The 14,858-nt window shown below is 41.6% G+C and overlaps 1 protein-coding gene across 1 annotated transcript in view; it reads right to left on the reverse strand.

The window, feature by feature from the left end:
• Positions 1 to 13,078, reverse strand: part of BRDT (bromodomain testis associated) — a 45,047-nt gene extending 31,969 nt beyond the window's left edge. Inside the window, exons 1-4 of the mRNA XM_054980360.1 lie at positions 12,887 to 13,078; positions 5,653 to 5,790; positions 4,300 to 4,429; positions 3,377 to 3,381 (exon numbers count right to left, since the gene is read on the reverse strand). Of these exons, the coding sequence (XP_054836335.1) occupies positions 3,377 to 3,381; positions 4,300 to 4,429; positions 5,653 to 5,790; positions 12,887 to 13,078 (465 nt within the window). The remainder of the gene's footprint in view (positions 1 to 3,376; positions 3,382 to 4,299; positions 4,430 to 5,652; positions 5,791 to 12,886) is intronic.
• Between the last annotated feature and the right edge of the window lie 1,780 nt (positions 13,079 to 14,858).

A 14,858-nucleotide genomic window follows, 5' to 3' on the forward strand; every position in this document is an offset into this window, starting at 1 on the left:
ATTATATAGCATATTTATGGACTTTTAAAGTACAAATAGCTTCATTTTCTGTAAGAAAAACAGGGCCAGATCGAGGGGGGGGCAGGGGGTAGTCTGCCCCCAGCACTGCCAAGGAGGGGGCACCAGGCACAGCTGCCAGCCACCGGGAGTGTGCGGGCGGCCTCCCAGCCCCCTGTGCTGCCTTTTGCCTGCCCCGCAGGACAGGGGGTGGGCAGCTTGTTGCATACCCCCTGTCCTGTGGGGCAGGCAAAAGGCAGCACGGGGGGCTGAGGGGCTATCCACGCCATTTGCCTGCCCCACAGGACAGGGGGCAGGTGGCTTGCCACACGCCCCCTGCCCTGTGGGGCAGGAAAAAGGCAGTGTGGGCGGCTGGGAGGCTGCCAGCGCCTTTCGCCTTCCCCGCAGAACAGGGGGCGCGTGGCTGCCCCCTGTCCCGTGGGGCAGACGAATGGCGCGGGCGGTTTCCCAGCCCTCTGCACTGCCTCCGCCAACTCCGCGGCACACCAGGGCACCCGGCTTGCCGCACGGGCGGCATGCTCCGCCCTGCCTGATGACGTCAAGTGACATCAGGCTATTTTTAATATTTTTATACAATTTTTATACAATGTTTTTAATGTTTTATGTTTAATGAAATGTTTTAAATGTTTTAATGTTGTTATCCGCCCTGAGCCTGCTTGTGGGGAGGGCGGAATATAAATACGATAAAATAAATAAATAAAATCATCATGCAGCGCCGGGAGTGCGTGCACTGCACGCACACGCGCCGGACCGGACTTGGGTTGCCCTGGGTGCTGGCAACCCTAGATCTGGCCCTGAAGAAAAACTGTAACTACACCCAGTACTGGAGAAGGAGTTGTAAACTGCTGCACCCTCTGCTACCATAGTGCATGTATCTTTACTGCTTGCCATTTGAGAAGTAGGAAAAATAAAGATAGAAACCAAGTTCTAGAGTAAGCAAAAGAAAGTATTCTCTGGATGGAACTCTCTCCTAGAGTCTCAAGTAGTAGCACATGCTCCTACCCTATTCATGTCATCCTAGCACTGAAGAGATACAAGCGCATTTCTGCAGTCTGTTGAAGCTGAGCTTTCTCTCCGGTGGGCCCCTATGAGTTCGGTGCCTTGGGCGACCACTTGGATAACGAATGGTCTGGCCCTCACTGCAGCTATTTCCAACTATAGTTATGCCTGCTACTCTGCAAATAGGATGTGAAATATACTATGCTGCTGCTGGATTGCACTATTGTGAAGAGAAAGGCCCTGGATCAGTTTTTTTAAAAAAACATACTTGATAGGAGCACTCCTCCTTTTTGTAATCCCTTGCCTGGGTCCCAGTTACAGAGTACATCATGTTTACACCATGATGAAATGATAGGTACAAAACAAGGCTGGATGTCCTAAGTGACCACTGAAGCATTACTCTGGAGCTAGAGACATCTAGCACCAGGCTAAATATTACTCAGTAGTAATCACACAGTACCTTCATAAGCTTATTTAGGTACTAAATTCTTTGTCTCCATGGCATGAAGACTATTGCAGAACTTTAGTCTTGTACCAATTACTAGCTCTTCTCTCCAACACAGAATTACTAATGGCCAGTTTCTCTCTCTTATATTGTTGAAGAGAATTTAAGAAGAGAGTTTAAGAATGAATAGGGCATGCTTTCCAGTCCTGAAAAACACCAGATGAACAAAATACCCGACATCTTACAATAGCCCTACAGATAAGATTAGCATATCAACCACCAATCCATATGCAAAAGAACTTCCTCAGGATACAGTGAAGCTTCCTCTCATTAGCATGCCAAACCCTGGGAAACTCTTACAGGATGACTCAGCCCAAACCCACCTTCCTGAGTAGATATAAATTACCTGCTAACATTTTCTCCACACATTGACACTGAGAGATCTCTGTCTTTCAGTGCTACACCTCTGAAGATGCCAGTCACAGCTGCTGGCGAAACGTCCAGGAACTACAATGCCAAGACCACGGCCATACAGTCCGGAAAATATACAACAACTAACGTTCTTTCTCTTGGTTGTGCTAAGCATCTCTACAATGGGTCAATTACAAATCAATTACTTCCTTGAAAACATGTCCTGCTCTCCCCACCCACCCCGCCTTTACCATTAGTGTACAGATACACAACAGAGTATCAGTTTTTCCTTCATATGTTCGAGAACGACCACATTCAAAAGTTACTTACTCTTGTTACTGTTTCAGTAGCTGGTATTACATTTGAGGATGGAGTTGCAGGCAAAGATTCAAGGCCATTTTGCTGTGGTGTTAACATCGGTGTATGCAGCTTGACTTTTTTAGGCTGTTTTGGTTTAGCTTGCAAGATTCCAGTGTCAAGATGGTCAGTACCTAATGAATAGAGTTCACGTTGCATTATTGAAGGGCACCAAATATTACAATCTTGAGGGCAGAAATATACGTCACTTGAAGTTCTGAAGTGGATTTTCCTGACTTTTAACAGATAGCAGCCTTGGATTCCAATATTTAAAGGGGAGACCAGATTAGGGGAGAGGGAATAACTGTTTCTCTATCAGATACCACTAATCTAAGCAGAGTATCTGAATGCCTCCTCTAGAGAGGTAAGCAGCTTGTGGGTGGTGACGTTAGAAAAGAAAACAGCATGGTGGCAGCTGGAAGGGGGGGTTAAGTATCTCTTCTCCTTCCACTCTGGTCACTGGCCTCTGGGTCTGTACTTTGTTTTTGAAAGTTTTGGGGAAAAACAGTTACAGAACTACTTGTATGGTGTAGATCTTTGCCAACATGTATTATGTTGAAAGCTTTTATCATATGGGAGGTCTTATTTCTAGTTAACACTTAACATGTAACTACTGAATCCTGACAACCTAATGCAGTCATCTACATTGTTTGGCAGATAATACCACATAAAACTGGGGTTCCACAGCTTTTAATACTATGCAGAAGAAAATAGAGACACACACTTCTGCACACTAAACACCACACCAAGAATCACTAACTCCCCACCAAAGGCTTTTCTCCACCTGCTGTATTGTATATTCGTTTATCTTGCTTGCTCACTGGCTACTGAATACTACTAAATAATTCATAATACTTTCAGATTGTATTTAAAAAATAGCCATGTTTAATAGAACAGTAAATCTCAGCTTAGAGGTATGGCAAATTATTGCAACTCAAATGCAATAAGTAGTTTTTTTACTATTTGGCTTACTGAGGGATAGAGGAAAGTCGAGCACTGGCATTTTGTAAGTACTCATGACACATATGCACATGTACTTCAATACATACATGTCAAGATAAATCACTAAGGGGAAGAGTGCTGAAACCTTGAAAAACTCTAATGCATATGTGTTATGCATAAACAGCTGTTCAGGTATCTCAATACCTCCTCTAAAAAGGAAAAATACAAATAGTGGTTTTCCACAAGCAGATACCATGAAACAAGGATTATTCCTTGAACTGATCAGTCAAATGACAATTGTCTCCAGGATAAACAAACCTGTAGGGCATTCAATACTTTTGCAATAATCTCAACATTAAAAAAGGGCTTAACTATTAAATGATTAAGCTATACTTGACAACAAGTGAAAGTAATCTAACTTGACTTGGATGCTAAGGATGGATTCACATGCCCATGTTTTTCAAACAATTGCATTTACCAAACTAAAAATGGTCAATCTGAGACTTGCATCTTGAATAAATACTTGGCTGAGGCAACAATAATCATGTTACATGTGAAGTCATCATAGAAATCAAACATTATAATAGAGAAAGCGTGGGTGCAAATGCACCCAAATGTTACGCTTGCATTGTTCATGTATTTTGACTCTTTTTACCATCATTTCCTTTACAGTGAACTGGAACTGAATATCTGGTTAACTATTGCAAGAAAACTAAGAAATTTTTCAGCTAGAACCAGATTGGGATTTTGCACAGTTGTTTGTTTTTGCACAAATGTTGTTTCTTACTTATCATAGCCTACTGGTTTACCTACTGTTGCCATCTTGGAAAGTGTAATGTTGTCATCCTAGATGCAGTTTTTCCAAGAGCCCAGTATCAGCAACACTAGTTGCCGGACACACGTTTAGGTATTTGCAGTCAGGAAGATTTCTCTCTAATGTTCAATATTTTACAACAATGTTTCAACTATCTAAGTCTCTCGAGAGCTGCTGCCAGTCTGAGTAGACAATATTGACCCTGATGGACCGATAATCTGATTCAGTAAATGTGTTCTGTGTGTGAACTAGTGCCATCTTCTCCCTTCAAAAAACAATGGCTGCTTACACAACTACTCAAAGACTTTCTTACCATCTGTTTTTTCCCCCTTTCTTTTTCCTTTATTGACCACCACAACTTTCTCTTCTGGGGGCATCTGTGCAATTTTTTGCAAAAAGGTTTTTTCTAGTGCCTGTGCCATGAAAACAATGTCATCACCAGGCTGCAAAAATAAGCACAGCAATCAGCTACTGTACAAGATCCTTACACTCACAATGCTAAAGAGTGTCCAGTATGTCCACGCCTGCAGACCTATGACTCCTTTTTACTGTAACGCACCATCTCCGCATTTAAGTATTTAATAATTCATTTTTTGTTCTCCATGGTCCTAGTATTAATTAATGCACATTTCTTGTACATCCTGCCCCTAGAATTTTTGACCACTTTAACCAGTAGTAAAATAGGTGGTGCATGCAATTCATGTAAGCAGCAAAACGAGTAGGTCACGCACTGACAAGTTAGGAGTTTCTATACACACTACTTTGGAAGACTCCCTGAAAAAGCAGAAAAATAACACAGAAAGTTATCCAAAGGACTCTTAACTCCACACAGCCTGATGAAGATGGACTATGCTTTAGAAGCCATGGGTAGTAGAGAACAGTTGACACTGAGGAAGAGGAGTGGGAGGGGGGAGGAGAGGAGAAATTGGCCTTCTCAAACCTCTGAGTTTGCTGAGCCCCAAGGGAGAAAATTTGGTTGTAGGGATTTCCAAATTATGTATCTTCCCACTGGGTCCCACAGTTCCTCATGGGCACCCCCCCCCCCCCAGTTTTCTCCTTCCAATAATAAGCTACCTCTCATTGCCAACCACTAAGGAACTAAAATGGAGCCAGCTATTTTGGAGATCTCTACATACCTAGGAAAAATTCCAGGGGTACAGAAAGATATGGACTTCCCCCTTGCAACCAAAATGGTCAACCCTTCCAAAGAAGCAGAATGTTGCCTTTGGGTGCCGGCAGCACAACAGCCTCACTCCACTCAGGAACATTAGGATGAATGGAAGCCAGCAGTCTGCATATTGCTTCCAGCCCAAGAGGGCAGGGAAACAACCAGGAAAAGACCCCACAAAGCCAAGGTAGAAGGGGAAGTCTTTCACCTGCGCTCCAACCTCAGTGATAGGGGCAAATTCCTATAAGGCATAATTTCCAAGCTTAAAAGGGACAGATGCCATCCAACAGCTTCATTAATCCCCAAGGCAAGGAAATGCAGCGCTACAGGAATATTATACTACCAGAGTAAGCTCTTGAATGTATACAAGTATTTGAGTGAGGGGAAAAAAAACAGATAGATGTTGAACAGATCCCAATTTTGTACCCCTTGATGATGCTAGATAGTCTAAACGGACCACTTTCAGGAAATTTGAATGTGCATATTTTGAGTACATACCTTGTTATACAGATAACAATTTGAAAACATAGTTTTAAAGTTTTCAATACACTCAGCAGCACATGTGTAATAGTTGTGTTCCAGACGCTTCTGAATTGTAGTCAAATCCATTGGTTTTGTAATAATATTATAATAATCCTGTTTGTGGAGGTTTTTTTACAAAAAAGAAAAAATAGGAAATATGAGAGCACAGTGAATTAACAAATAGTTTCTTAGGATGTAGATAACCTATAGTTGTATGCACAAAAAAAGTTGCCCAATTTAAAATGCAATTGATCTTCAACCATAAGGAATAAAACAGCTAAGAAATTACATGTAACCAGGAGAAAAGTTGCATTTATATAGCTACATTCAAGTAGTTCATGCACATCTTAGCTGTTTCCACACGTCTTTATCTAGTGCAAAACTCATGGAACGAGGGCGACTTCCTGACGCGATTTCTGACATCATTGTGCCACAATTCTGGAATCGTTGCATGATGACATCAGAAATCATGCCAGGAAGACGGTCTCGTTCCGTGAGTCTTTGCACTAGGTAAAGACGTGTGGAAACGGCCCTTTTCTCAGTAATTCTTTCAACACCTCTTGAATCGAGCAAGTGCTGGAGCTACGGCCCGTGCAGTAGCGTCTTATTTAACACCAGCTAATGAGTTGCAAGCCAAAAGATACGAGCCAGGCATTCTCCTATTCAGTACCATATTACACACCAGCCCTAAAGATGAGAGGAAAGGACACCTACAGGAGATGAATGCTTTTCATCCCTGTACAAATAGCATTCTTTAAGCAGCATTTAGAATTTAAGATTAGAGGTGCCTCTTAAAAGAGCGTTAGCAATTAATTATAGTTAATGAGCTTGTGGCAAAATGAGCTGAGAAGTGCTGTAGCCATGGGTCATTACACAGCCTGACACACTTTAGGGCTGTTCATAGTGGCCACCTGAATTACCAGTCATACCTACTATGGAGCATTCATGTGCTTTCCTGAAAGTAAAGCTGAAGTGCAGCGAAAGAGCCTCTGCTTTGCATGGAGAAGGTCCCAGCCAGGTCCAGTCCCTGGCACCTCCAGTTAAAAAAGGACCAGGCCGTAGGTGATGTGAAAAACCTCTGCCTGAGAGCCTGGAGAGCTGCTGCCAGTTGGAGTAGAAAATACTGACCCTGAGGGACTGATGGTCTGATTTGGCATAAGGCAGTTTCAAGTGCTCTTGAATCCAGGCTACCAGCCAGCTTGTGAGTGGAGAGAGGATACGTGGGGAAAGGAGCTTCCATCTCCCCACTCCCTCATGCACTAAGTTAGTAGAAGTTTACAAGCCAAAACTGATGCTAGGATGCTCTTATATGTATACAGAATAAATGTAAAGTGGCTGCCTCAGATATTGAAGAAGCTCAAGGCGCATGTTTTGCAAATGCACTGAGTGAACGACCTCTAATATTAACCTCAAGTGACAAGTTTCTCTCGGAATCCAACACCAGAAATTCAAAGCGACAGTCACTTTGAAAGCACTTTTGGACAAACTGACCACTTGAGTTTGCCAAGAAAACAGAAATATGTCTGAGAGGTTTAGACTTCACTGAATATACCCAAAGCCAAATAATGAATTTTGTGGCGAGTCCAATAGATGAAGCATGCATATTCTAGCTCAGGGCCAAGCTACACATGACGAATGACACTTGAATGGCAAGTGGATTGAGTGGAGGGCAAGTGAACAGGGAGAAATACACTTGCTGTTCAAGTGTCATTCGTCATGTGTAGCTTGGCCCTCAGTTAAAGAACATACCTGGGAACATTGATTAATGTTCGTATCAGTTATGATATCCATTAGCAGTCTTTAAGCAGCTCATTGGAAGATTCATTGGAAGATTAATCAACTTTAGTTGATTAATTGTGAGGAGTAATTTTAAAATCAGCAAGCTCAAAATTTGAATTGATGGGAGAAAGTTAAAGGGGTCCTCTTTTATTTTATCACTTTGGCTCTGGTAAGTTAGTAAAACAGAGAATTTGCAGGGGCGGGGAAGAAAAGAGGCGCTCTTCACTTACTAATCTTCAAAAAGACACTTATGCTCTGATCAGATTCAATGTGATTCAGTTCGATCATCTTTCCTTCTAGCAAATAGCAAGTTAGCATCTAAAAATTGTTTGTGTGTTTCAATGAACTAACGGCTCTCTGATTATAATATGGCAACATAAGATGGCATTGCCAGATGGAATGGAACTTAATTAACAACCGCTGTGACTATGATAAAAAGGGTAGAAAACTCATTTCTCAAAGAATATGTATTAGGTAAAATAGACTGCCAGTTGCAACAGGAAATTATCTACAAACAAATCCCTGTTGAGAAAGAAAATTAAGGGGCTTACATTAAAGGGGCATGACAAATAAATAATATGAGGATATTGAGGAACATTTTATTTAGCCAGTATGTGGTTTAAGAAATGCACAGATGTTATTCTGGATTATTTTACAGTGAAAGGTTTCCTGTCTCTTGCTTTCTTGAATATGGCCAAACTAGAACAGCTGTTTTTTTAATAGCAGTAGATTACAGTTCATTCAATAGTTAAAAGGCCCATGTGGTAATTTTATGTAGGCCTCCTTAGTACATGGAATTTTTAAAATGTTGGTCTGTCTAAGACAATAAAGTTGCAGATATTCCTTATTTTTAAAAGGCTACTTTAGTATTTCAGTAACATCTTAAATTAACAGGATTATTTATTTAGATAATTTTTTATTCTTTTTCGTTGCTACTGAAATAGCACTTGAAGCAATTTATGATTTTAGAAAAGGCTTAATATGTAAAATAAAATACAAAAGCCACAAACCAGACATCCAACAATAGCAACCCAACCCAACAAAAAGAACGCATGTGCCCTTCCTGCAGCATGAAAAGTGTTATACTTTGTGTTTTGTTGCTGTTCAAATAATCAAACATTTCACAGTGAGTCAATATTTTAATAGTTGCAACATTCAATATAGTCATTAGGAAATTTCAGAATAAATATAGTCACACTAAAGCCCCAGTTAAGACTTCTATGCTGTTAAGTTCTGCAGAAAAAAATTATATGACCAGGTCATTAACAGGGATTGTACACATTCGCCCAGTTTCTACACCAGGGTGAACCAGCTGTATTGCACATGTACAAACAAGATAACACTAAGGACCTTTTCCATACAGCCTTTATAACCTGATATCTGTCGCTGCCCCAACTGTGTTAAAGCGATGTGGGGGTGGCTGTTTCAAACAGCATTTACATCTGTTTATGAACCATATGTTAACCATATGTGAATTGCTGCGGCCAATTCAAGCAGTGCCACTTTTTCTGGTGGTGCTGTGGAATTTTTTTTAATGATTCAAATTTTGACGCTATAGTGCCAATGCATTAATATGGTGATATCATACCATACCTGCAATACTAATGTGCACCACTGTAGTAAAGAGCAAGAGTCCAGTAGCACTAAGATTAACAAGATTTGTGGTAGGGTCACAGCTCACTTCTTTAGATACCACGAAAGCTCATACCCTACCACAAATCTTGTTAGTCTTATAGGTGCTACTGGACTCTTGCTTTTTTCTACTGCTACAGACAGACTAACACGGCTACCCATCTTGGGCTATAGCATACATCAGTATCCATTGAAGGGGGGGGGGGAGGAGAGAGAATGTGCAGAAAATGGGCAGGAAAATAAAATGGTGGTGTTGGGAGAAAGTGTCACAGACATTTCAAACAGTGCACTGCAGCAAATCAAAAACACATGGAATGCAGAACAGGAGAAAACATTTTTCAAAAAAAACCCAGCTCAATCCTGCATTGCAAACAGGTCACAAGCAGCTGTGTGTGAAAAGGTTTCTTAAAAACTCATCAGCAACCAAATCAGTTTTGTCTGAAATAGCAGGAAAAAATCCACTAGCAACCAGTAGCCAAAACAGTTTACAAAGGCTGTGTGAAAAGGGCATAAGAGGCTATGTGCCACAGAATCATTTGGGGAAACAGTTCTGAAACACTCTTAATAATAATAATAACTGTTGATTTATATACCGCCCTTCAGGACAACTCAACGACCACTCAGAGCAGTTTACAAAGTCTGTTGTTATTATCCTACAACAATCACCCTGTGAGGTGGGTGAGTCTGAGGGCGAAGCTACAAGTGACGAATGACACTTGAACGGCAAGTGTATTTCTCCCTGTTCACTTGCACTCCACTCAATCCACTTGCCGTTCAAGTGTCATTCATCACTTGTAGCTTGGCCCTGAGAGAGTTCCGAGAAGCTGTGAGTGACCTAAGGTCACTCAGCTGGCTTCAAGTGGAGTGGAGAATCAAACCCAGTTCTCCAGATTAGAGTCCTGCTGCTCTTAACCACTATAACAAACTGGCTTATTATTATCAATTACACTCACAAATTAGTGTGAAAGCTTTCATAATCTCTAGATCTGTCTGGCTATTAAAATATATGCAAGATGGGGTGTGTGTGTGTATTTTAGGTCATAATGAGAAGGCCTCTCATGTGTAGGAGGCTGTAGACAGATTCAGTGGTGTTGGGTGTGTAACTAGTTCCAAGGTGCCTCAAAGTCTTCTGGATTGAAGGGGAAAAAAACCTGCAGCCTGGATTTGGAACTACATAAAACTCAGTGGTTAATCAAATGTCTCTGCAACTTCATATTGAACACATGTCCATTAAAAGGTTGAGAACAAAAGGCAAATGTATACACAAGCCATCAGAGTTTCCTTGTAAGACTCAGTGTTGGATCTGCTCAGATTTTATGTTACATACTCAAGTGCTAATGTCACTCTTTGTGCCAAGAAGTGAAAACAATGCTTCACCAGGGATGCTCTAGCATTTGAGCAGCATGCTGATGTCATTTCCAGATGCACAGGAAGTGATGACAGTGCATTGCTGGTAACATCACTATGTTGCTGATGAGCCCCCCTGCCAGTTGCTTGGCCTGGCCAGTTGCTTGGCCTGGCAACGTTGGAAATTGAGGGGAGGGAGATGTGACATTGAGGGCAGCCATCAGCGATGGTGTGACATCACTTCTGGGAAAACACAGAAGTGATGTCATGCCCCTCTAGCGTTGCCATCTCTGAGTGGGAAAATTCCTGGTGATTTTGGAGATGGAGCCTAGGATGGTCAGGATTTAAAGAGTGACCCCAGTGACATATAATGCCATGGAGTCTATTCTCCAAAGCAGCCAGTTTCTCCAGGTGAACTGATTTCTGTCATCTGGAAATCAGTTGTAATTTTGGGAGATCTCCAGACCCCACCTGGAGGAGGGCAGCCCTATGCCTCTCTAGGTAAAAGAGAGGCATAGGGCTCTATGGTAAAAGCTTAAAGTTACTAGCTATTTTTAGAGAGGACCAATATTACTCCTGGATTATCCTGGAAGTAAATATCATGCTCTCACAGATTGGTTTTAAAAATCTCTCCCCTACTAGTTTGCCTGTAGGCATACAACAACCCTAGTTGGCGGTCCCTCCAGATTCTTTGAATAAGTTTACTCCAAGGCATCCTCACAGCTTTGACTACTTTAAGGAGAGTGCCTAAATGATACTTTGTGACTTGGTGTTTATGACAAAAGAAGAGCTTGCACATGCAGGCCACACAACAAACACAGAGGCAAGAACATGTGCAACACCTCAAATGGAACACTTTATGACCGTTCACATGCTCAGCTGTAAGCCATCAAGTCATGTGCAACCTCATGTGAATCAGCCATGAACAAAAAATTGTTGGAGAAGATGTGTTTGGGTCATGTTCAGATCAGTGATTCAGTGAACGCTTCATAACATTTACCCCTCCTCATGAATTGGTGAATGTTGTCAGAATGAGGTAACCACTACCTCCTTAGGGGAGCTTTTCAAGAGCTCAGAGACAATGGCTGTTTTGGAATCACAGTGCAGGATTACCCAAGTGAGTATGCAAGATAACGCTGCAAAGTTGACATGGATAGTTTTCAAGTAACTAAACCTTTCGTTGCTTAAAACTGGTGAGGGGCAATTTTAGTCAGCAAAGACAAAACTTTAAAACTTGTAAGGCTGAGAATTAAGGACATACTTTCTTAAACACTATTTTGGTTCCGACATTTGGGTCTAATAATGAACAAAAAGAAAGCTATTAAGGATAATATACAATGTTATTCATTTGTATATTATTTCTGGTCCCCTTTTAGTATCTCAGTATAGCACCTACACTGAGATTTTAATGTCAGTGTTATGACAAATTACAATGGCTTTAACCAGTGGACTGTCAGAAAGCTGGGAAAACAGCACAAGGGCAGATTTGCTGTGCTTCAAAAAGGGCTGCCAGGTCCCCGAGTGGGGGCAGAGATCCCCCACTCCCACCATCGGCTCCCTTGCCACCACTCACCAGGCTACCAAAAGAGGGGGGCAAATCCGGTGGACCAAAGGTCAAAACTACAAAACCCACCAGAATTACGAAACGGGTTAAATAGAAATATTGCTTGCTAAACCCCGTCGGCACCATAACAGGTTTATTTTGGGACTGTGAATCTTCATGAGAAGACACCCGGTTGGCTCTCCACCAAGCAGCGCTTTTCCACCTCGCTGGAACTTTGCACTTTACTCCTATATTTCGGACTGTGAATTGTTGATTGCATTTATTGTATTTTGTATATAATGTATGGACGCACCTTCTGTATTTTGAACACTTATGTATTTATTAAGTTATTTCACTGCTATTGCATTTTTGCATTGCACTTTGGCACTTTTATAAATTAAAACTAAAAATTATAATTCTGGTGGGTTTTGTAGTTTTGACCACTCACCAGGCTGGCAGGGAGAAAAGGCGGGGGAACAGACCTCCTGAATGCGGTCCCGGGGTGGTGCAATGTCACCCCCAGGAGTTACATTATTATGACTCCCGGGGAGTGCATGTGTGATTCGCGTGCATGAGAGGAGACAAGAAAGGCAAGTCCTGGGTTCACCCTCCTGCCAGGTGCGTAAAGGACCTGCAACCCTGTCTTCGAAGGATCTGACCCTAACAAGAAACATATTCCCAGGAACATGGAAATCTGTGCTGAAAACAGTCTCCCCATATATCTAAACAGGAGTAATTAATAAGGTTTGCCTTTATGTGACTATAGCTATAAAGCCAAAGAATTGTGAGAAGGGAGGTAGATACTCTTGTATGACGAGAGTTCCTATGGCCCATCTAGATACATTTACTTAAGTTTTCCTCAAATATTGTTAAGATTTCTCTAAAAGAAAATGATGGCTGTGTTCTTACTGGAAGTTTTAGACCTGCAGCATCCACTGGCTGATGAAATGGCCAGGAAAAGTTGTGTCTCCACATCACTTTCATAACTACCCTCTGCAAGTATTGAAGCTGATTAGTCAAACGACCAGTTCCTTGGGTATTGATGTATTTTGGAGGGGGAGGATTGACAATTGCCATATGTTGTTGATTTGGGGCAGTCATCTTTTCTCTATTAAGTTTCCATTGCCTTGTACCTCAATTTCTTCATTGACAATCTGTAAAGGAAAATATTAGGAAGAGATATAGTGATTTGTTCTATATGAACACTCTTTGAGGAGTTGAAAACTGCTAGAAAGAGACATACAAATTTTCCACCACTGTTTTCTTTCATCAAAAACATTTTTGAAACTGTACCAGAGGTCAAACTGGGATGTATGGGGAACAATCCCATTTTTATATAATCTTCAACCCTCTAGGAAGTCATGCTGCCAAATAATTGATTCACATTAAGAAAGTACAGTGCAGAGACGTCTTATGGGATATCCAAGGTTAGAAGCATGGAAGGGGGACTGCAACAATAACTAGTGGAAGGATTACCAATTAGACACAGTGCGCTTTTGAATGAATGCACATTATACCCAAGTTATCAATATAAACACACAAGGGATGAAATAAATTGCCAAGGTACACAACTTTAGCCAGAGTAGATAGTTTGTCTTGATTCTTCTAGGCCTCGCAACAGTCTTTCCAACTGCCATAGAATCTTCCATTCCAGGCTAGCTTTTGATACTGTAGTCAAGAGCTACTCATGAATATACTCTTCCCAGAGCCATTTCTTTGCCACCCATCTTGAACTCATTTGTACCCAAAGAGATGCTTGAGTACCTTGCCCATTTGAACTCAACTTAAGGGGCAAGCATTCCACAATGGCTCCTTGTCATTGATCCATACTGCAGAAGATCCTATCTTCAGTCAGCATATTTATACTGTTCAACCACAGAAGTTTATAACGAATCTGGAGCATTTGGTTCATTTATGGTGCTAATATATTGGCAAGGGAGGGGAGATATTAATCACAGCAGCATGGATGGGAAAAGGGGAGAGTTAATATCCCCCTCACTGATTGAAAGCATACCCTTTTTGGCTTGTTCTAAGCCATAGTATGGGAAAAGGCAGGCAGGCACAATATAGGGCTCCCAAGCTTTTTACTCATTGGAATTTAATGCAATCCACTTTCAATAAGGAAAATTACGCATAGAGGAACAGTTTGTATCACCGTCTCCACCATGATAGCTTCAATCCATATGGAGCTTTTCCTTTGCTGTTTTTTAGGGTGAGGTATAAGAAGAGCCATGCTGGATCAGACCAAAGGCCCATTTAGTCCAGCACGCTGTTCACACAGTAGCTACCAACTGCCCACACAGTAGCCCACAAGCAGAATGTCTACAACAGCATCCTCCTGCAACTGGTATAAAGAGGCACAATGCTGGCGATACTGGAGGCAATAGATATCCATTCATGACTAGTTGCCATTGATAGCCCCATCCCCCCTGAATTTGGCCAGTCTTCTTTAAAAGCCTTCCATGTTGGTGACCATTGCCACATCATGTGAAAGTGAGGTCCACAAGTTAAACTAGGTGCTGTGTGAAGAAGCGCTTCATTTTGTCTGACCCGTAACTCCCAGCCATCAGCTTCAGTGGATTACTCCATATTCTAATATTATTAAGGAGAAAAGCTTCTCCCTGTCCACACTCTCCAAACTATGCATAATTTTATAGACCTCCCCTTACTTGCCTTATTTCTAAGATGACCAGCCCTAAGCATTTTGACCAATCCTCATAGGGCAGTTGTTCTAGTTCCCTGATCATTAGAACTCCAGCATTGAAATCAATGGGCTTAGACGGGGTAACTCTGCTTAGAATTTCATTGTGTGTTATGGTAAACACATACATGTGATTGGAAGTATGCATCTCCTACATTAACTGGTATACTTGCAGGAAAC

Source organism: Eublepharis macularius, chromosome 5, assembly GCF_028583425.1.
Source record: "Eublepharis macularius isolate TG4126 chromosome 5, MPM_Emac_v1.0, whole genome shotgun sequence".
NCBI lineage: Eukaryota > Metazoa > Chordata > Lepidosauria > Squamata > Eublepharidae > Eublepharis > Eublepharis macularius.